This window comes from Mizuhopecten yessoensis, unplaced genomic scaffold (genome assembly GCF_002113885.1).
Source record: "Mizuhopecten yessoensis strain PY_sf001 unplaced genomic scaffold, ASM211388v2 scaffold716239, whole genome shotgun sequence".
Taxonomy (NCBI): Eukaryota; Metazoa; Mollusca; class Bivalvia; order Pectinida; family Pectinidae; genus Mizuhopecten; species Mizuhopecten yessoensis.
This window is the reverse complement of record NW_018480017.1, coordinates 251,684-276,165: the sequence shown is the minus strand read 5'-3', so window position 1 is coordinate 276,165 and position 24,482 is coordinate 251,684. Positions and strand designations below refer to the sequence as shown.

General features: G+C 36.9%; 1 protein-coding gene across 2 annotated transcripts in view; it reads right to left on the bottom strand.

The window, feature by feature from the left end:
• The window catches only part of LOC110442262 (urea-proton symporter DUR3-like), a 44,566-nt gene that overhangs the window by 1,762 nt on the left and 18,322 nt on the right, over positions 1-24,482 (bottom strand). Inside the window, exons 1-5 of one of the 2 annotated variants that reach the window (XM_021485772.1) lie at positions 15,452-15,538; positions 15,013-15,129; positions 12,361-12,994; positions 11,993-12,158; positions 11,317-11,741 (exon numbers count right to left, since the gene is read on the bottom strand). In XM_021485772.1, the coding sequence (XP_021341447.1) occupies positions 11,317-11,741; positions 11,993-12,158; positions 12,361-12,994; positions 15,013-15,090 (1,303 nt within the window). In that variant the 5' untranslated portion in view covers positions 15,091-15,129; positions 15,452-15,538. Of the gene's footprint in view, positions 1-11,316; positions 11,742-11,992; positions 12,159-12,360; positions 12,995-15,012; positions 15,130-15,451; positions 15,539-24,482 lie in introns of those variants that run through there. The other variant, XM_021485771.1, reaches the window with a different exon arrangement.

Below are 24,482 nucleotides of genomic sequence, written 5' to 3'. Positions count from 1 at the left end.
TAAATAGATTTATTGTTTCGCCTTACTTGTAGATATAATATAGATCAGAAGCAGTGTTTGCAGATGAATTATAATTATATAGTTTTACTTATTTGCAGGTCAATTATAATAAGGCTTAGCTCTGTTATCTTAAAATAAGATCTATCGTATTAGAACCTTGCGTAATTATTTTAGACTGTTTAATAAAGAAGCATTCACCATTATTTGTAGATCTATTTTATAGCCTTTCCGCATTAATTATCTGTAGGTCTATTTTATAGCCGTTCAGTATTACTTATCTGTAAATCTATTGTATAGCGTTTCAGCATTACTTATCTGTAAATCTATTGTATAGCCTTTCAGTATTACTTATCTGTAGATCTATTGTATAGCCTGTCATTATTACTTATCTGTAGATCCATTGTATAGCCTGTCATTATTACTTATCTGTAGATCTATTTTATAGCCTTTCAGTATTACTTATCTGTAGATCTATTGTACAGCTTTTCAGTATTACTTATCTGTAGATCTATTGTGCAGCTTTTCAATATTACTTATCTGTAGATCTATTGTACAGCTTTTCAGTATTACTTATCTGTAGATCTTTTTTATAGCCTTTCATTATTACTTATCTGTAGATCTTTTGTATAGCCCTTCAGTATTACTTATCTGTAGATCTTTTGTTTAGCCTTTCAGTATTATTTATCTGTAGATCTATTGTATATTGCAGAGTCTAGCATTATTTACTTGTACATTTATCATCATATTGCTTGGTATAAATATTTTTATTATGAAGTAGTGGTATTTCTATGAAAAATAATTTATTTCATTGACAAAAGGTCCAAAGTCATGAGCAGCTCGAAGTTCTGAACCTAACTGTTCAAGGCATGATTACCGTAACACAAAATAAACGCAAAAAAATAAACTTGTATAATTTCAAAATATATTGATATATAAAAACGAAAGATGTTTATATAGTAGAATTAACAACAATCGTTAAATGACAACTAACACAAAAAGTGTATAGTTCTCATTTTCGGTATCGCCTCGTTAATTTTATCAAGACTATAACAACTAGACCCTGCTCTTTACCTAAATAACCTATTATAATTTCTATAGATACACACGTGTCAATTTAATAATGAAGTCTTCGTTAGTCCTTATTCATATGTTAGGCTTCAAATCCTATATTTGTCTTCTATTTAAACTGTCATGTCCCCACCCTATGTCATCTGCGCACCTGACCCCTTCACCAAAATCGCCTTTTATTGCCCTATACAGAATAAGGTTACGATCCATCGTCTGTACTATAAGCTGTTTATTATTTTTGTACCAAACAACAGGAATTTACATACATAAGGTTCTAAACAATTGTCCATTTACCTACAGTATGACAATGATTTAGACACACTACCATACTCTGTAACACTTACCTATGGTATGACAATGATCTAGACAGACTACCATACTCATAAGGTTCTAAACAATTGTCCATTTACCTACAGTATGCCAATGATTTAGACACACTACCATACTCTGTCATACATAAGGTTCTAAACAATTGTCCATTTTCCTACAGTATGACAATGATTTAGACACACTACCATACTCTGTCATACATAAGGTTCTAAACAATTGTCCATTTACCTACAGTATGACAATGATTTAGCCACACTACCATACTCTGTAACACTTACCTACGGTATGACAATGATTTAGACACACTACCATACTCTGTCATACATAAGGTTCTAAACAATTGTCCATTTTCCTACAGTATGACAATGATTTAGACACACTATCATATTCTGTAACACTTACCTACGGTATGACAATGATTTAGACACACTAGCATATTCTGTAACACTTACCTACAGTATGACAATAATTTAGACACACTATCATATTCTGTAACACTTACATACAGTATGACAATGATTTATACACACTACCATACTCTGTAACACTTACCTATGGTATGACAATGATCTAGACAGACTACCATACTCTGTAACACTTACCTACAGTATGACAATGATTTAGACACACTACCATATTCTGTAACACTTACCTACAGTATGACAGTGATTTAGACACACTACCATACTCTGTAACACTTGCCTACGGTATGACAATGATTTAGACACACTATCATATTCTGTAACACTTACATACAGTATGACAATGATTTATACACACTACCCTTCTCTGTAACACTTACCTATGGTATGACAATGATCTAGACAGACTACCATACTTTGTAACACTTACCTACAGTATGACAATAATTTAGACACACTGCCATATTCTGTAACACTTACCTACAGTATGACAATGATTTAGACACCCTATCATACTCTGTAACACTTACCTAAAGTATGACAATGATTTAGACACACTACTATACTCTGTAATATTTACCTACAGTATGACAATGACTTATACACACTACCATACTCTGTAACACTTACCTACAGTACGACAATTATCTAGACACACTACCCTACTCTGTAACACTTACCTACAGTATGAAAATGATTTATACACACTACCATACTCTGTAACACTTACCTACAGTATGACAATGATTTAGACACACTACCATACACTGTAACACTTACCTACAGTATGACAATGACTTATACACACTACCATACTCTGTAACACTTCCCTACAGTATGACAATGATTTAGACACACTACCATATTCTGTAACATTTACCAACAGTATGACAATGATTTATACACACTACCATACTCTGTAACACTTACCTACAGTATGACAATGATTTAGACACACTACCATACTCTGTAACACTTATCTACATCAAGACAATGATCTAAACACACGACCATACTCTGTAACACTTACCTACAGTATGACAATGATTTAGACACACTACCATACTCTGTAACACTTACCTACAGTATGACAATGATTTAGACACACTACCATACTCTGTAACACTTACCTACAGTATGACAATGATTTAGACACACTACCATACTCTGTAACACTTACCTACAGTATGACAATGATTTAGACACACTACCATACTCTGTAACACTTACCTACAGTATGACAATGATTTAGACACACTACCATACTCTGTAACACTTACCTACAGTATGACAATGATTTAGACACACTACCATACTCTGTAACACTTACCTACAGTATGACAATGATTTAGACACACTACCATACTCTGTAACACTTACCTACAGTATGACAATGATTTAGACACACTACCATACTCTGTAACACTTACCTACAGTATGACAATGATTTAGACACACTACCATACTCTGTAACACTTACCTACAGTATGACAATGATTTAGACACACTACCATACTCTGTAACACTTACCTACAGTATGACAATGATTTAGACACACTACCATACTCTGTAACACTTACCTACAGTATGACAATGATTTAGACACACTACCATACTCTGTAACACTTACCTACAGTATGACAATGATTTAGACACACTACCATACTCTGTAACACTTACCTACAGTATGACAATGATTTAGACACACTACCATACTCTGTAACACTTACCTACAGTATGACAATGATTTAGACACACTACCATACTCTGTAACACTTACCTACAGTATGACAATGATTTAGACACACTACCATACTCTGTAACACTTACCTACAGTATGACAATGATTTAGACACACTACCATACTCTGTAACACTTACCTACAGTATGACAATGATTTAGACACACTACCATACTCTGTAACACTTACCTACAGTATGACAATGATTTAGACACACTACCATACTCTGTAACACTTACCTACAGTATGACAATGATTTAGACACACTACCATACTCTGTAACACTTACCTACAGTATGACAATGATTTAGACACACTACCATACTCTGTAACACTTACCTACAGTATGACAATGATTTAGACACACTACCATACTCTGTAACACTTACCTACAGTATGACAATGATTTAGACACACTACCATACTCTGTAACACTTACCTACAGTATGACAATGATTTAGACACACTACCATACTCTGTAACACTTACCTACAGTATGACAATGATTTAGACACACTACCATACTCTGTAACACTTACCTACAGTATGACAATGATTTAGACACACTACCATACTCTGTAACACTTACCTACAGTATGACAATGATTTAGACACACTACCATACTCTGTAACACTTACCTACAGTATGACAATGATTTAGACACACTACCATACTCTGTAACACTTACCTACAGTATGACAATGATTTAGACACACTACCATACTCTGTAACACTTACCTACAGTATGACAATGATTTAGACACACTACCATACTCTGTAACACTTACCTACAGTATGACAATGATTTAGACACACTACCATACTCTGTAACACTTACCTACAGTATGACAATGATTTAGACACACTACCATACTCTGTAACACTTACCTACAGTATGACAATGATTTAGACACACTACCATACTCTGTAACACTTACCTACAGTATGACAATGATTTAGACACACTACCATACTCTGTAACACTTACCTACAGTATGACAATGATTTAGACACACTACCATACTCTGTAACACTTACCTACAGTATGACAATGATTTAGACACACTACCATACTCTGTAACACTTACCTACAGTATGACAATGATTTAGACACACTACCATACTCTGTAACACTTACCTACAGTATGACAATGATTTAGACACACTACCATACTCTGTAACACTTACCTACAGTATGACAATGATTTAGACACACTACCATACTCTGTAACACTTACCTACAGTATGACAATGATTTAGACACACTACCATACTCTGTAACACTTACCTACAGTATGACAATGATTTAGACACACTACCATACTCTGTAACACTTACCTACAGTATGACAATGATTTAGACACACTACCATACTCTGTAACACTTACCTACAGTATGACAATGATTTAGACACACTACCATACTCTGTAACACTTACCTACAGTATGACAATGATTTAGACACACTACCATACTCTGTAACACTTACCTACAGTATGACAATGATTTAGACACACTACCATACTCTGTAACACTTACCTACAGTATGACAATGATTTAGACACACTACCATACTCTGTAACACTTACCTACAGTATGACAATGATTTAGACACACTACCATACTCTGTAACACTTACCTACAGTATGACAATGATTTAGACACACTACCATACTCTGTAACACTTACCTACAGTATGACAATGATTTAGACACACTACCATACTCTGTAACACTTACCTACAGTATGACAATGATTTAGACACACTACCATACTCTGTAACACTTACCTACAGTATGACAATGATTTAGACACACTACCATACTCTGTAACACTTACCTACAGTATGACAATGATTTAGACACACTACCATACTCTGTAACACTTACCTACAGTATGACAATGATTTAGACACACTACCATACTCTGTAACACTTACCTACAGTATGACAATGATTTAGACACACTACCATACTCTGTAACACTTACCTACAGTATGACAATGATTTAGACACACTACCATACTCTGTAACACTTACCTACAGTATGACAATGATTTAGACACACTACCATACTCTGTAACACTTACCTACAGTATGACAATGATTTAGACACACTACCATACTCTGTAACACTTACCTACAGTATGACAATGATTTAGACACACTACCATACTCTGTAACACTTACCTACAGTATGACAATGATTTAGACACACTACCATACTCTGTAACACTTACCTACAGTATGACAATGATTTAGACACACTACCATACTCTGTAACACTTACCTACAGTATGACAATGATTTAGACACACTACCATACTCTGTAACACTTACCTACAGTATGACAATGATTTAGACACACTACCATACTCTGTAACACTTACCTACAGTATGACAATGATTTAGACACACTACCATACTCTGTAACACTTACCTACAGTATGACAATGATTTAGACACACTACCATACTCTGTAACACTTACCTACAGTATGACAATGATTTAGACACACTACCATACTCTGTAACACTTACCTACAGTATGACAATGATTTAGACACACTACCATACTCTGTAACACTTACCTACAGTATGACAATGATTTAGACACACTACCATACTCTGTAACACTTACCTACAGTATGACAATGATTTAGACACACTACCATACTCTGTAACACTTACCTACAGTATGACAATGATTTAGACACACTACCATACTCTGTAACACTTACCTACAGTATGACAATGATTTAGACACACTACCATACTCTGTAACACTTACCTACAGTATGACAATGATTTAGACACACTACCATACTCTGTAACACTTACCTACAGTATGACAATGATTTAGACACACTACCATACTCTGTAACACTTACCTACAGTATGACAATGATTTAGACACACTACCATACTCTGTAACACTTACCTACAGTATGACAATGATTTAGACACACTACCATACTCTGTAACACTTACCTACAGTATGACAATGATTTAGACACACTACCATACTCTGTAACACTTACCTACAGTATGACAATGATTTAGACACACTACCATACTCTGTAACACTTACCTACAGTATGACAATGATTTAGACACACTACCATACTCTGTAACACTTACCTACAGTATGACAATGATTTAGACACACTACCATACTCTGTAACACTTACCTACAGTATGACAATGATTTAGACACACTACCATACTCTGTAACACTTACCTACAGTATGACAATGATTTAGACACACTACCATACTCTGTAACACTTACCTACAGTATGACAATGATTTAGACACACTACCATACTCTGTAACACTTACCTACAGTATGACAATGATTTAGACACACTACCATACTCTGTAACACTTACCTACAGTATGACAATGATTTAGACACACTACCATACTCTGTAACACTTACCTACAGTATGACAATGATTTAGACACACTACCATACTCTGTAACACTTACCTACAGTATGACAATGATTTAGACACACTACCATACTCTGTAACACTTACCTACAGTATGACAATGATTTAGACACACTACCATACTCTGTAACACTTACCTACAGTATGACAATGATTTAGACACACTACCATACTCTGTAACACTTACCTACAGTATGACAATGATTTAGACACACTACCATACTCTGTAACACTTACCTACAGTATGACAATGATTTAGACACACTACCATACTCTGTAACACTTACCTACAGTATGACAATGATTTAGACACACTACCATACTCTGTAACACTTACCTACAGTATGACAATGATTTAGACACACTACCATACTCTGTAACACTTACCTACAGTATGACAATGATTTAGACACACTACCATACTCTGTAACACTTACCTACAGTATGACAATGATTTAGACACACTACCATACTCTGTAACACTTACCTACAGTATGACAATGATTTAGACACACTACCATACTCTGTAACACTTACCTACAGTATGACAATGATTTAGACACACTACCATACTCTGTAACACTTACCTACAGTATGACAATGATTTAGACACACTACCATACTCTGTAACACTTACCTACAGTATGACAATGATTTAGACACACTACCATACTCTGTAACACTTACCTACAGTATGACAATGATTTAGACACACTACCATACTCTGTAACACTTACCTACAGTATGACAATGATTTAGACACACTACCATACTCTGTAACACTTACCTACAGTATGACAATGATTTAGACACACTACCATACTCTGTAACACTTACCTACAGTATGACAATGATTTAGACACACTACCATACTCTGTAACACTTACCTACAGTATGACAATGATTTAGACACACTACCATACTCTGTAACACTTACCTACAGTATGACAATGATTTAGACACACTACCATACTCTGTAACACTTACCTACAGTATGACAATGATTTAGACACACTACCATACTCTGTAACACTTACCTACAGTATGACAATGATTTAGACACACTACCATACTCTGTAACACTTACCTACAGTATGACAATGATTTAGACACACTACCATACTCTGTAACACTTACCTACAGTATGACAATGATTTAGACACACTACCATACTCTGTAACACTTACCTACAGTATGACAATGATTTAGACACCCTACCATACTCTGTAACACTTACCTACAGTATGACAATGATTTAGACACCCTACCATACTCTGTAACACTTACCTACAGTATAACAATGATCTAGACACTACCATACTCTGTAACACTTACCTACAGTATGACAATGATTTAGACACACTACTATACTCTGTAACACTTACCCACAGTATGACAATGATTTATACATACTGCTATACTCTGTAACACTTACCTACAGTATGCCAATGATTTATACATACTACTATACTCTGTTACACTTGCCTACTGTATGACAATGATTTAGACACCCTACCATATTCTGTAACACTTACCTACAGAATGACAATGATTTAGACACACTTCTATACTCTGTAACATTTACCTTATAGTCCGACACGGATGATCAATTAACTACCATAATTAGGGTACAATCAGTATAAGATAGTCACTTCACTACCAAAGTCTATAATATTTATTACGTTCATTCACTACCACAGGGCATAATATAAATAGCAGTAATTTACATTCAAATATTGTGTATCAGGGGTAGGTCATCGTTAATATGAAGCTTTGTCTTATGTATTTATATTGTAGCCCCTACACGATGTATAATGTGCAGTTATTGTAAATATTTACCGCTTGAACATTGACACTGTTTTAGGCAACCCACCACGCACTAAGCACCGAAAATATATGTGTGTAGTTTAAAATCGATGAACATTTTACCAAAATCTTGTATTATGATAACAGATTTAAAGTTCTGATAACGATGATTAGTTTCATCTCCTCCTGGTTAACCTGGTGATGGTAATCGGTACATCAACTCTAAACGTAAAATAAACAAACTTTTAATTGGGACAAAGATATAATCTTAAAAAATCAGGAAACGCATCGATTGTTGGAGCACTTACTTTTAATACCGACACATCTGGATCTGGTGAACAAACAGTTCTGTTTTAATTTGAAAGACTTTTAATCAAACAACATACTATCTATCACCAGTGAAAGAGGATATTCGTCCTGTCTGAGAGAAGATAAATGTCTGCGTTCATTTAGTGCTAGCTTCAATCCTCTTACGACGGACTGTTTCTGTCTGCCTTTTCATATTCGGAAAGATTCATTTTGCTTCATGACAGTTTTTGTGTCATCTGATCACATCGCTTAGCTGTAGACAATCTGACCCTAATCCGATATTTTTTTTCATTTCATTCTTTCTTTAATTCCCAACTGTAAATAAATTGTGTATTTCTTTATTTCAAAAGGAGCAAGCACTTATACCCTAAACAATTGAGACGTCACTGCGAGGCTGTTGAGGCTGATAAGAGTTTTACAGACCAGTGTCTGGTGATTTATCGCCCATTGATTGGCTTACAAAATACATTAATCACTTCCGCAAAGACACCAATTAATTGATACGTAAACGGCCCTCGGGAAAGGGGAAATCCACTTTTAGTTCTACGGGGTGGTTAGGGTCACGACCTATGTACTTTATACTTTCTGTTACCGGGGCAACTACCGGTCGAGAGAGAAGGCGCCAATACGAATGGGGTGAGAACGAGGTGTTAAGTGGAAATAGATGCCACTCGGACAGGTGGAGTGACTGGCGGTATTCCAAAAGGCGTATTTGTTGATATTTAGAAATGACAAGCACATGGGGATAACTAAATGTCAGCAGAAATAGTGCTGGTATTCTACTTAACGTCTATATGGCATATTTTCACTTGGCATAAGTTAAACACTTAATATCAATAAACGTATAGAGTTCTTTACAAACTAACCGAAGCCCAGGCGTGTATCTAGCCGTCACACGTACGATTTAAGGATACCTGCCTCGCTAAAAGGGATGATATACAAGTTACATAATATATTAAAAGAAATGGAACTTCTCAAAATGACATTTCTGGGATAGGTTTGTTTCCAGGCAGCCTTTCAACATACTTTTATATACGATACACATTTCATCGCAAAGAAAAAGTTCATTCTCTATAAAGAGCTACGTCTAAGTTTCTTTAATTTTGCAATAATGAGTCAGAAATGAGCGCTTACAATTCTCTCTTCCAATAACTCCTCTGAGTTGTGCCCTTCTATCGTCGCTAGTTACTAACGTAAGCGACCGACGTCGTGCAAGGGCATGTCAGTCACACTTTGACAACTTAAAAACTTGGTCTCCTTAAGACTCCCTACAAGGACCCAAGATATAGAAGCTCAGCAAAGTCAAGGTGATTTCACACTTCACTAGCCAAAGAAGCGAAATCCAGACTTAACTCATTATAAAGAGTAGACATTTTTCTAAAAAATGCTGCATAGGAAATATGCATTGGAAATGAAGTTTTCTGTAAACAGAGTTATCCCAGATATGCCATTTTAATGTTCCATACATTTCAGAATAGTATCTCTCTTTTTTCGAGATAGATACCTTTGCACAGTGTAAGTAAAGACAATAAAAACGAGAGTTAAACGAGAGTTTAATGATGAATCGTCACAGATATTTCCAGTGAAATAATGTGTTGGGAAACATAGAGTCAAGACACAGGGACACAATGATAACTCAACGTTGACACAAAATCACGACTACCTGAACTGAGGAGTTTCCCACACTGAAAGGAGAGATGTCGGGAACCTGATATGGAATACTCGGAGTAGTTCGTTCACCGCAGGGTAACTAACAATATTCGGAAGGAGATCATCCAATTGAACCATAAATAAGACGCAATGGTTGCAAAACATACAGCGCAGAACAATGAAATAGAAAGCGTGGACCTACACATTTTTGGATATCTGACGTTTGTTATCTCATTCAACCCTTAAGAAACATTTGAACTCTTCCAATTCTAAGGTTGTAATAGTTCATTTAGAAATTTTAGGGGTAAAGGAGTTAATGCGACATGTCTGATGTTAACTTGGGGACAGCTTAAATTCAATTGATATTCATGATTCAATTTTAAGTCTTTATCTTTTAGGGTCTCTCTGTGTAGTGTGTTTGTGTTTGTTTTTGGAAATTTTATTGTAACTTTTAGTGCTTTTTCGTTTGGTTGGTTTATTCATTATTTACGTATTTATTTATTCACAATAAAACACATAACGTTAGATATGTCCTCACCTGATACTAGTCCCTTGGATGTGGCTTTAACCCAAAGGATGGACAGCATGACAGGAGGGAAACACGGGATAGTTAAAATGGCGCCTGAGTAGAATATCCAGTTGAGGTCAATACCGGTTTCGAATATGACAAGTCCAAGAGGTATAATGGAAATAGTCACCCATATAATACACCAGTTCTTGAACTCTATCAAGTAGTCCTGGTATTCACGGTACCGGCCATGGATTTGGCACTGATACGGTGGTTGTATCCCCGACGTTGACTTCCGGTTCACCCTGCGCATGTCCTCGACACAGTGGTGACATCGACTAACGCTGCGGCATTGGCAGAGCGAGTCCCGCTCCGAGTCGTTAGCATACGTAGCCGTTATCGTATGCTTCTTTGTCCGGCCACACAGGACACAGTGCGTTCTCTTCAATCCCTTACTGAAACGCAAGTGACCAATTTAAGGACTTTCCACTGTTTATTTACCATCCATATATTTTAATTTCCTTAATATCAAATGTGTTTTGAAAAATCACCAATAAGGAACTTAAATTATAGTTTAATTGAAAAGCGACTTTTAATAAATGTCATATTGGAAAATAAATATTCGATTAAAAAGTATGACCCTGTGGGAATGTTTCTGGGTTTTTTCCTGCTCAATAACATAAGACATGCGAATTGATGTTGATACCGGAATGGCCGGACGTAGGTCTGGTAGATGTCGTAAACGACGATGGATGAGATGGCCATCACCTCTCCGGACCCCGTGGACATCAGAGCCATGGCGCCCATCGTTAGGATTAAGATACCACCAGCAGACCCAAGGATCTTCTCGGCGATCAGCGGCGTTACCAAACCTGGAATGTTTCAAAACTTAATTCAATTTGTAGATACTGTTAGTAGGACATCAACATTTCTAAAAGATGGTGTTTGTTCATGGACAGTCTTTCCATTATTGCAAAGGTATTTACGACTAACATTGACTATTGTAATCTTTGTTGAGCAAGTGTGACCATTATTGGCAGGCTTGCCGTTGTTAGAAGGGAGCGGGCAACATACCTTGATCAATCTGACCGTTGTTGAGAAGGTGTGTGCCGTTTTCAGCACTGAGGGCTATATATGCCATGCCTGTTGTGGTTGCCATGGTTGAAGGGATGGAGAACCACATAAAGCCGGCCAAAATGAACCCCCACACGCCCTGGACAGGTTTTGCAGCAATTCTGCTTTGCCAAGACGCTTGATCGCAGTATGTTACAGCAGACGATACAAACACTTCAATGACGCCGTACAGTAGCGCTACTCCAGACCGGAAGGTGAGGAAACTATACTCGGCATTCTCTTTCGGTCCTTTTACACAGGAAATAACTTTATACATTTGTGTTACGTCACCAATATTTTCATATTCACTTTCACTGTGAAGAATTTTTACAACAAACACTATTAAAAGGGTGAACACAAGGCATGCGTTAAAATAGGACACATAGAATGTTGTTCCTATTCCTCCGATTAGAGAGTAAGATCCAAATAGGGTTGCCATGACAAGCAGACAAAATTCGTCTGAAGCATTCTTGGTCAGTGATTGGATAGTAGCCCTTCCCGCCAATAAAAGACCTATCATGATGACCAGGTTTGTAAGGAGGGCAAAGCAACAGAAAACGATGTGGGCAGTTTTTCCAAATCTGGCATGGATGATCTGTAAAATGAATAAATATACGATTAGTAACATCGCGGTATCTTCACGGTGATTAGTAACATCGCGGTATCTTCATGGTGATTAGTAACATCGCGGTATCTTCACCATGATTAGTAACATCGCGGTATCTTCACGGTGATAAGTAACATCGCGGTATCTTGACGGCGATTAGTAACATCGCGTTTTTTTCACGGTGATTAGTCACATCGCGATATCTTTACGGTGATTAGTCACATCGCGGTATCTTTTCGGTGATTAGTAACATCGCGGTCTTTTCACGGTGATAAGTCACATCGCGGTATCTTCACGGTGATTAGTCACATCGCCGTATATTCACGGTGATTAGTCACATCGCGGTATCTTTACGGTGATTAGTAACATCGCGGTATCTTCACGATGAGTAGAAACATCGCGGTAGCTTTACGGTGATTCCTTATCGTTTAAACGCTGTAATACCAGTGTTTTAATAACGTCCCAAACGCATTTTGTTCTGCAATAAATGCTTCTGCTTTTTAGTTATAAAAAGGCTATAATAACCAACAATAGTTACAAGTAAATATTTTGACACTGGTTAAAATTTGGCGCTCTTTTCCAAAAAGTGACTGTCACCAATCTATTCATTCGAAAAGAAATTACCGTTTCAGGATTTACGTGTCACAGAAACAGTACAGGGAGTGTAAGTTTTAATAGAATGATACTGAACACTCGGACTAACTATCAGGAATATTAGAAAGATACATAATATAAATAACACTTTGGGTACCATAATGTTTGTTGCTTAACCAACAATAATGTTGTTGTTTTTATATTTACGTCCTATTCATCTAAGTACATTTCAAGTAATCTTTGAATTGCTGGCACTCAATTGCTTCTTAAACGATAAAGGATGTGCATGTATTATCAGAAATATGTCTAAAGAACGTGTTTTCGTTGTATTTTCCGCAGAGCTATGACATGAACTGTAATCAATAAATAACTATTGTATTGTAATGGAAAAGATTTCGGAAATAAAACAGGAAATAAAGTTCTATCGCAATATTGAGCGGAAGTTATCAGCACAAGTAGCTCTGGTACAGGTGGGTTACAGGTGATATACAGGTGAGTAACACGTGCTCGGCATGACACAGATATTGACTTCTTAGATTGGTGTTAAACCTCTGTTTGATGTTATTTATCACAACCGTTTAGTTTTTAATCAATCAGAAGGAACTTCTTTCAAAATGGCTTTTCCAGCCAAACTCGACTGACATGCAATGCACGCGTAAACAATGGTCTGCTAAATAGCGCGATACAAGACAGTCGATTAGGAATCAATGTTCGAGTTTGAGTCAGCAGCACTTTATATTAATAAAATGCATTGATGTTTTTTTTTAAATTGTAAATTGATAAGGCAGAAGACACAACAAAACGTTCAACAACACGGAAGTAAAGCACGTTTGTAACAAAATATCACTGCACCAAACACAGTTCGAGGCCTGTATTGCATATTTCATTTTGGGTTCAAATAACACGTTTAATTTTTCTATGAGAGCAAACATCAAAGGAAACAGATGTAAAAGAAGTTCGAAATCATAAAAAATATCATCGCTAATACGCTGTGCACTTCAACCGACTCAACAAACTCACCTACTGTGGACACTTCATTCGGCGTAAAACCAATTCGACAAAACTGTGTGCTTCAATAATTGTAAACAATGTCAACAGCATCATTGACTCCTTTTGCGGAAAGCAACTCAGCTTCAAGGTTTACTTCAACTGATGTACCAGTTAAACTACACTGTGTAATTCATTTGGCAGAAACTGACTCAATCGTGAAAAACGAAAACTCAATAACTTGGAATAATGATATGATAATAATATTATGTTTACATTTTATACCATACTAGGTAAACAAATCGCCAATTTGTTTTTAACTTCTTCAGAAAACATTAGGAACGAAACCAGTTATATTTTGAAAACAAATAGTAAGAAAATTATTATGAGTTCTTGTTACCTTACCTAGGGTGGGGTTGTCTTACCTGTAGGTAGGTCTTGGCCCCCGGGGCTCGGGTTTTAAACTGTACTGAGAAGATGGGGAAGATGAAGATGTTGATCATGATTCCAACAGCATACCAGAATGGTCCGGCGATTCCGTTCTGTAATAAAGACATTCCGGTTAAAGGTCGAAACAAGTAGAATAACGGTTTGTTAATTTGAAGATGAAAAAACCCCGAGAATTTATTTCTTTATTCTCGTATTTTCGGGAATGAAAAACGGAATGGCACGAATCAACCACTATACAATAATTAACACTGAGTACAATATACACAAGGTACACAGTCACGATAATGAAAAAAAATCTAAAGCGGAAATATAATGTCACTGGGAAGCCAAAGAGTAACCGGTAAGATGAAAAAAAAGATGCAGTTGAAAGTTTGTACTTCGAATGATATACAGAATCAAATAACGATAAAATACTTATGTAAACTTATGCAGCAGACAGATAGCTTCTGAAATGTTGATACATTCATGTCAAACTATGTTCAGTAAACAGTGCGACAGGAAGCCACGAGGGATGCTGTGGTCTACTAATCGGTTAGAATACGTCATCATGAACATACACCTTGCTGCAACAGTACGCCAGTTGTCCTTGACCTTGTTGTTAGATAGGGTGTAACTGAAGTTTGGTTGTACCATAAACTTGTAAGTAAACGTAAACATTCGGCGCACGACATGGGTGGGCTCTTCGCGGGCCCCTGTCTGCTCTGGAGTAGTCGTATCGAACACTTCCCGTTTAAAATAAAAACTTCAAATGCATATTTACGGAACTGATTAGAAAGTTAAACAAATAACATTATGCTGCCTTTGTATGTGTATCCGAGTTATTTATCTGATTCAATTTGCAGTGCAGTCTTCGGGACGATGATGTTTATCGACTGTTTTAGGCTTCATACTGCTTCCAACGATATGAGCCTAGCGTTCCGCTAGGAGATTTGTCTTTTGTAAAAACAAAAACGGTGAATATATTTATCAAATAAAATCGACACAAAACATGAGACTTTCAACATAAAAGGATCGTTCCGGATTTTATATCATCATATCGCTACACTATTACACATTAAACACAGAACGACGTGTTTGAACTGAAGCGACCGCCACTTTTCTGTTCGGGCTCTGATAATGTCTGAGTAGATCATTACATGTGACCTAGCAACACTTTCAGCTCAAAAAAGTCAAACATCATGCTGATACAAAAACACCGCCAACATTAAAAGCTTCTTCCTCGAAAGTTAATTTACCTGATGTGAACTTAGTATCGCGTTGGGTTTTAGTTTGACACTGTTTATGTGTGATAACGAATCTACACTAATATATCAGAAACAAAATGGGGCAGGGGAAGCTATGGGTTTTAAAGCTGTCAAATGATCTTTGTAAAATACTTTTTTTTTTTTGCGAAACTACCATTTCGAACGTTTGAGGATAATTATCATTTGATTTGGTGAGTATCTTATTAACAGCTATGGTCATTTAAGGACGAGCCATGTTCTTGTGGTGGAGGAAAGCCGGAGTTCCTGGAGAAAACTACCGACATGCGGCCGGTACCTGGCGACTGCCCACGAAGGTCTTGACCCAGTGGCGGAGGTGTTAGTGATCATAGACGGTCAGGCCTTGACCACCGCGACCAAGTGCTTCGATATCTAGTAAACAATATCAATATGACATATGTTTAAAATTGATGTCAGGGAAGAGTCATTTGTTAAAAAAAACCTAAAATTATCTAGTATTCTAGTTATATACTGATATGTTATCGGTTCTGCTTATTAGCGAACGTTTTTTGACTTTGTTGAAATGTATTTATTGATCGGAATACCGAACGTAAAGTTTTGTTCAATATCAATCAAATATTGTATGTATAAACTCCATTGTTTGTGAATGAAATCGAAATAAGAATTTAAACACCTCCAGTTGTAAAGTTTGCATTTATTTTACAATTGCGTTCGTTCATATTCTGGAATGTTATACTGAGTTAATGGCCGAAAGTAATGGACAGCAGCAGTAAACATGGCGGAGAAATTTTAACCGAAAACATTCTTTATCCGAATCACAATATTTTTGCAGTCAACGCAATGGTCGCCACAACCTGGCAAGGCCGTATACTTACAATGGGTCACATAAACAAAATTATTCCCCTCACTCTGGCTGTATGAGGTAGGAGTTAAGTTCGTAATTAACCAACTATTGACCAACTATTGACAGAAACGAGAGATAAGGATATATTAGTACCTACAGTGTTATATGACGCTGATTTATTCTTACGTTACCAGCCACACTTATTGAACATATCAACAGTAAGGAGGTATGATTTAATTTTATTGAGATGGCTGCCTGCGAAACGAGAACGTAGAGGAGTCCTGCTACACCCAGGACACGCTACCAGATTAACTGTAAGTACGATTGATGCCAGCCTCTCTAATTGACACGGGTTGTCCTCTTAAGTGAATATTTATTCCGGGCAGAGGTTTTCAATGATAATATTTCCTAATCAAATTGTGAGGCCCAATCCTTTACAACAAGCACCACGTCTCTTGTTGTCGTTTGATAAGCATATTAGTTATAGAATCAATTAGTTCCATACGTCTTGGCATTCTTCAGCATGATAAACTTACAAAATCATCAAATTCGAACAAGCTAAAGGGGAGCGAGGAAATAGGAGTAATGAGGGTATTAAGCTGCCAGGGGGCGCTGATTGCATTGCGATGGAGATGGAGGGTAGGTAACGGTAAAATGATTCAGCAGCTGACGACCAAGTGTAAATTTGATTGTTTATTGGGAGGCGGAGGAGAGGCGGCTGATAGGACACGCGGCATTAGTAAGGCTGATTGTCTGTACAGCGCGTACTGTTGATCAGAGAGCGGAACGACGCTCTCTGGAGAGCGCATACCTATTACTATGTCCCTCATGACCGGAAATAAGGGACAGCGCTCCTGTCACAAGAAATGTAGTTGTTTTTCTCAAGCAATATCATGATGTTAGATTTGGCTACAAAAATGACAGACTGCTGATATGACATCTATAAAGTACTATGGACATTGGTCATTTTTCATCTCTGGGAATATGAAGTTTTAAAGAAGGTTTTTAGTAATCATAAAAAACATAATTGAAATCCATTTCAAAAGATAAGTGCAGGTATAATAAAACACGTGTTTTTGCGCTTAGCGTCACTCCTCTAATTATATGTTCCCAACTAACACTGATTCTATCAACCTTCACTTGTCCGGCTTTTTGTGCAGTTCTACGGTTCTCAAGTTAATGGTGTATTGACTGACCACTTCGAGGCTATCGCTTTAAAGTTATTTCAATTGTAGCACATCCCTGTAGCGTTGCATTTAAATTGCATAATCATGGTACAACTTACAAACAATTTATATTGGATAATGTACAGTATAAAAACTCAACGATATTGCCATTTTTTCATATTCTACGTATGTATAGAATTCCAGAAAATATGTTGAGTTAGATAGTAATGTTTCAAATACTGAAATTCTTCTTTACATTACGGAACGTACCAACTAGAAAAAAAACGCATCAATCATTTTTATTTCAGAATTTGGTTTTATGGTTTTATCAAGGGGAAAAAAGGAAAAGAATGAGCGGGCGCACACGATTGTATATAGAGAATAATACATGCCTTTTTCCATATCACACCCAGTATCAACCCGAGACTACAATATCAGCCCAAGGGCCGAAGGCCCGAGGGCTGATATTGGTCGAGGATTGATACTTGGTGTGATATGGAAAAAGGCGTGTTTTATTCTGTTTATTACATATTTACTAATAAAAACAACTATCTTATGATTTAATTTTCTTTTTGAAATATTGAAAAAACGAAAAAATCCAAAAGTGGTGTGATATGGGTTTTGCGGGCTGATACGGGTTTTGGGGTGTGATACGGCGCGGGCTGATACAGGTTTTGGGGTGTGATACGGTGGGGGCTGATATGGGTTAGAGCAATTGTGTCGTATCGCATATACAAAAACCCCGTATTTATCAGTAAGTATGTAATAAACTTGGTTATTAATCGCTTTGAGTGACATATATAACACAAGACGACGGGAGGTTGTGACCAGAAATTGTTTACTATGACAAAGCTAAAAGTACGGTTTTAAACGTCGAATGATGTGACGTTTCTACTCGGAAACCCCCATACAGACGTCCACTCGGAAGACCTCGAGCATAGGGAGGCGGACCTAGGGAGGCAAATCGGATTACATTTGTAACGTTGGTATGCTAGTGATTAAAGCGACGGCTTGTGTCAGCTTGTACTTACCAAGGTTTGAACACCACGTTTGAGTTTTAAATCAGGATCGTTAAAGAGGCTTTACATCAGCCTTAGAGAACAAGTGTAAGATCTTAGCACCGGAGACACAAGCAAGTACCCGGTGAACCATGAGATTGCCAGCATGCTGGCTAGCATTATCGACTAGTGCCAGTCTATGTAACTACATATAGCGCTGTATTTAGCCTCCCTATCGGAAACATAGTCCTACTTTTCTCATTCGACCTTATCTAAAGTATTCAAGAAGGTGCAAAGAAAAACTTCAGATAAAGTAATAGGCTAATTTTCTGGATTAAAAAAGTAGCATGTATAGTGAATCCGTCATTTTCTCGATAGCGCGATGCCTGTGGTGCATCTCTAACATTCCTACGGTAGGTTGTTATTTCATACGCCGTAATCATAATCAGGAAACCTTAGAAAGACGGCAAGTGGTTTTCCGAAACGTTATGGTGTTGTACAAAAAACGTGTATATAATACCATACGATGGTAGACGCCCAGGTGTGGGAGAGTTCACAATGACCTTGTGATGTCATGTCAGCACATCGGACATATATGTGATGGTGTTTAGTTACCTTGAATGATAGCAATATAACGATATAAATGCAAATTTCCTAAATGCTAATATAAGGTTTTGTTTAGTGACCTCATCCCAAGTTGCCGAATCGCATTTCTTTTTGTAATTGGCTTGATAAAGTTGCTCTATGGACGATGACACAAAATATAATGCCGAAATATGTACCTCTCGGACAATGACCTACAGTACCCGCAGCTAAAACCGGGTAGGTCCGTCTCCGATTGCTGTAATAGCATAGCCTTAATTGTATTCTGGGTCTGTTGTGTGTTTATTTCACTTCTTAAAATACATCACACACAGCACATGAATTTAAATGTTCTTATTAATGTCAAGTATATTACCATGACAACGAGGATGGCGAGAGAAGGTGACATTGGCATAAACTAGTTTAATTCTCGAATTATGAACCCGGTACATCCCCGTTCGAGATCTAAGGACCTTAGTATTAACAAAATAAATGAAAACTCCCAACCTGTGAACGTACACCATTTTAATAGGACGTCAACATTTTCAGTTTTACCTGCATTTATCGTACAAGGGGAAAGTAGAAAGACTGATTATATCATCTAATCATAGCCATAGATGATGTAAGAAAGAAAGATGATGTATCTAATACAATGGGTTATCAGCATTTATTGTCAGTTTTCTTGATTCGCGCTTGCTTTATCCCGTCGAAAGCTGATTGTGACGTCAAATGTTTTATTCTGCCTTTGTGTTGCATTACGGCGGGGTATTAGTTTCTTGTCAATGCAGACACACGCCAAGCAGCGGTTGTCTTCCCCTACGACATGGCAAGTTTATTTAAGGTGCAACAGAAACACACACCCTGCAGAACTAAATCTGTTCGTTTATGTGGAATAACCAGTTTGTCCGTTATGTATGTCTTGCAAGACTTTGACGGATGAAATTTTCAAATAAATGGTTCCTTCCTTTGTATATCAAATGATTATTTACACACGTAGACGAGCTTTGTCTGTTGGTCTTGCCTATCTACGCTGTAACATACATTACTTAAATGAATGTTACATTAATAGATGGCCAAATTTTCTATATTTAACTGTTATATATGATATAGACACAGCTGATACAATGCTAATGGTCTCCGTTAGTCTATTACAAGCTAAATATACATTATCATCGTTAACCTGGGACCAGCCATTGTTTTCGAACTAATTTTTTATTTTGCTTTTATTTTCTAATTGCCGTACTTGTAAAGACAATGTTTCCAATTATATTAAAAGAGTCATGACGTACTTTCTCTATAGCTTAGATTCCATGAATAAGACAAAAGATATATACACTGGTTTAAGAAGGATTAATCGAAATACGAACAGGTGATTAAAATCGTTATATGGTAAGAACGGATTTGTAATGCTTAGAGAATCACACCGCTAGCAGTCGTTTCAATACATGCGTATCGATTACATGTTCAAAATAAGCTAGACCATTAATACGTTTCATTTAGTCTACCTTAAAATATTCATTTATAAGGAAATTGCTAATTACAGAAAGATCAGTTTATCAATATATTAAGAATGTTTAATTTTACTTCACGTGGCAACGTTAACGTTTCGGGATCGTTCAGAGAACCAGTAACACTTCAGTTCCTATTGTTACGACTGTAATCCAGACACTCTCGAGCTTACGATCGGTTCTTCAATTAACAAACTAATCAAACACGTAAACTACAGCCCCCCATCCTAACTGATCGTTTCGACAGTAGCAACATTGACTGAAAACTTAACGCGGGCCGTATCAGAACAAAAGAGCCACTTTCAACTTACTAAACTTGGACGCCAACTTCTCGCATAAAATCCTGAATAGTTATACCATCAACTATATAACCATTCCCCACGAAGGACACAAACAAACACAGAAGTCTGATAGAATCTATCATTGTTTTTTGATGTAGACAGAGAAATTGCAACCCGGGTTGTTGTTTTTACCTTTTGTTTTGAGTTCTAGAATTTACCCTTCGGTTACCGTATAATAATAATAAAAGAACGTATGGTGAATTTCTTGATGATTTGATCAATTTAAGGAATTGGGGAAATCGTTTTCAACCAAAAAAAAAACAGGAGGCCCAGAGGGCATGTATCGCAAATTTGGTAACTAGAACACAAGACATTTTAACATCTCTTAAACGCTTCTTAAGATATTGTTATTTGAAATTTGAAATTGTAATTTTAAAGCTTTTAACCCAAGTTGACATTTGACTCCGGCTAGCACTTAAAGTTGACATTTGACCTCATTACTGTAATTAAGAAAAAGATTCGCACTGCTGGTCTACATAACTTATCCAAGTATCATGACTCTAGACCAACTGCTTCTTAGGATATCATTGTTTGAAGTTTTTATTTACATTTTTGACTCCCGAGACCTTGAAAGTAGGTCAATGTCATTTTAAAGATGAAACTTTATAGCACTCATTCCCTAGTACCTACTAGCCAAATATCATGACTCTGGGTCTTATGGAACTTGAGAAGAAGATTGTTAAAGCTTTTAATACATGTTGTCATTTGACCCCTGACTAGCACTTAAAGTTGACCTTTGACCTCATTACTGTAACTAAGAAAAAAATTGCACTGCTGGTCTTCATAACATTATCAAGTATCATGACTCTAGTCCAAATAGTTCTTAGGATATTGTTGTTTGAATTTTTGAACATATTTTACCCCTGTGACCTTGAAGTAGGTCAAGGTAATTTTAATTAGGAAACTTTATAGCACTCCATCCCATGTACCTACTGGCCAAATATCATGACCCTAGGTCCTCCAGTTATTCAGGAGAAGTCGTTTAAAAGAAACGACGGACGCCGCAGTACGGCATAAGCTCACATGGCCTTCCGGGCCAGGTAAGCTAAAAATGTCGAGTAAAAGAAGAAGAAACCCCCAAAACAGCCGATAATCACAATGACTACGTCACAATGTAGGTCAGATCGAGACTGTGTGGGAAGACAATATGTCAGTTGTCATCCAGTCATTCCACCCATGATTGTAACTTCGAGTTCCGGTATTAAAAGGTCGTGTGCATCACTTAGCTGACACGCGTACTCAGATCAGGAATATCTGTCAGAAGACATTTAGCTTTCGTCTATAACAGGACTGACCTCAAATTACAGGACCTACTTGACATGGCTGGCTTTTGGATAACAGACTTTCATGTAATATAAAGATAATATGTGTAGGTTATAGATTAAATCTGATAATAAAGTTATGATTTATGTCGTCTCTCCAATTGTTGTTTCTAACACTATAAGTACAGACCGTATTATTAGAGAACAAGTCAGACAACTTGTAAGGGGTGCGTTAAGATCTGACCGTTGTGAAAGAGAACGGACCTTGGTCAGTTTTCGTTGTAAGGGAACGATTCCTAACCAGTTTTTGTTGTTTAAGGAACTGGTCCTGACTAGTTTTCTATTTGATGAAATTTTCTTGTCATTGGACGATACTTGGCAGGCTCCGTTGCTAAGGGACGGAACTAGCAAGATTCTTGTTGCCATGGAACTGTTGTAAGTCATACTATGTTGTGATGAGATAGTAATACACTGCTGTCCGGATTAATGGGACACGTGTATAATCATTCTGTTGGACACGTAGATAGAACCCCGCCATAATGTCACGTAATCACCATTGTTTAGTGGGACTGACTGGTCATTTAGTGATATCATTGACGGGATACACGACCGTAGATTGGTGGTGTCTGACCACGTAACATTACTGACAAGGCAAGAGTAGTCAGGATTTTAGGATTTTTTTAGGAAAAACTACACGGCTGGACATGACTGTCGGTAGGCATACCTCTGCTGCTACCAAAAGGACACCGTACAATCAAAAGGTATGCAAATACTCTTGTCACAAAGACAAATCATCACCGATTTGATGGTAGAACAAGCACCTTTATCCCGCACAAAAAAATACAACTTGTGACTAGCGTATCGGTAAAGCATACAGTAAAAGGAATAGCTATCACTAGCGTCAGCCACAGGGGCAACACGTTAACCCTTTGTCAATGTAAAGAGAAAACGAATGGAATTTTTAAAAAGTTAAGCAAAACATAATATACAATGCTGATCAAGAAAGGCAAAGGACAAACTCAATGTCGATTCGAAGAAATAATCTTTTAACACAGGTAAGAGAGACAAGTAAATTAGGTTCGTACCCTTCTTATTTGGCAGACAACATTTTTTCACTCATAAACCGATGTAATTGTGATCAATGAGAGAGAGAGAGAGAGAGAGAGAGAGAGAGAGAGAGAGAGAGAGAGAGAGAGAGAGAGAGAGAGAGAGTTGTGAACCTCGATTCACAAGCATAAAGGTCTGGCTGTAAAAGAATCATCACAACATTTTATACAAGTGGTTCCTGATTTTGTTGATTGTAGTTTAACACCATCATATTGAAAATGCATTGTAGAAGAAATATTGATCCTTAGAGTTATTGCCCGTTTTGACATTATTTAGGAAAGAGAAAAACTAATTGGTAACAACAGTATAGAAGATCGTCTTATTGGCTTCACCCAAATAACAGCAGAGGTCAACATTTCCTTGTCATTATGCGAAAAAACACCGGAACGCTGTAACCAAGGTGAAAAGCAGAGA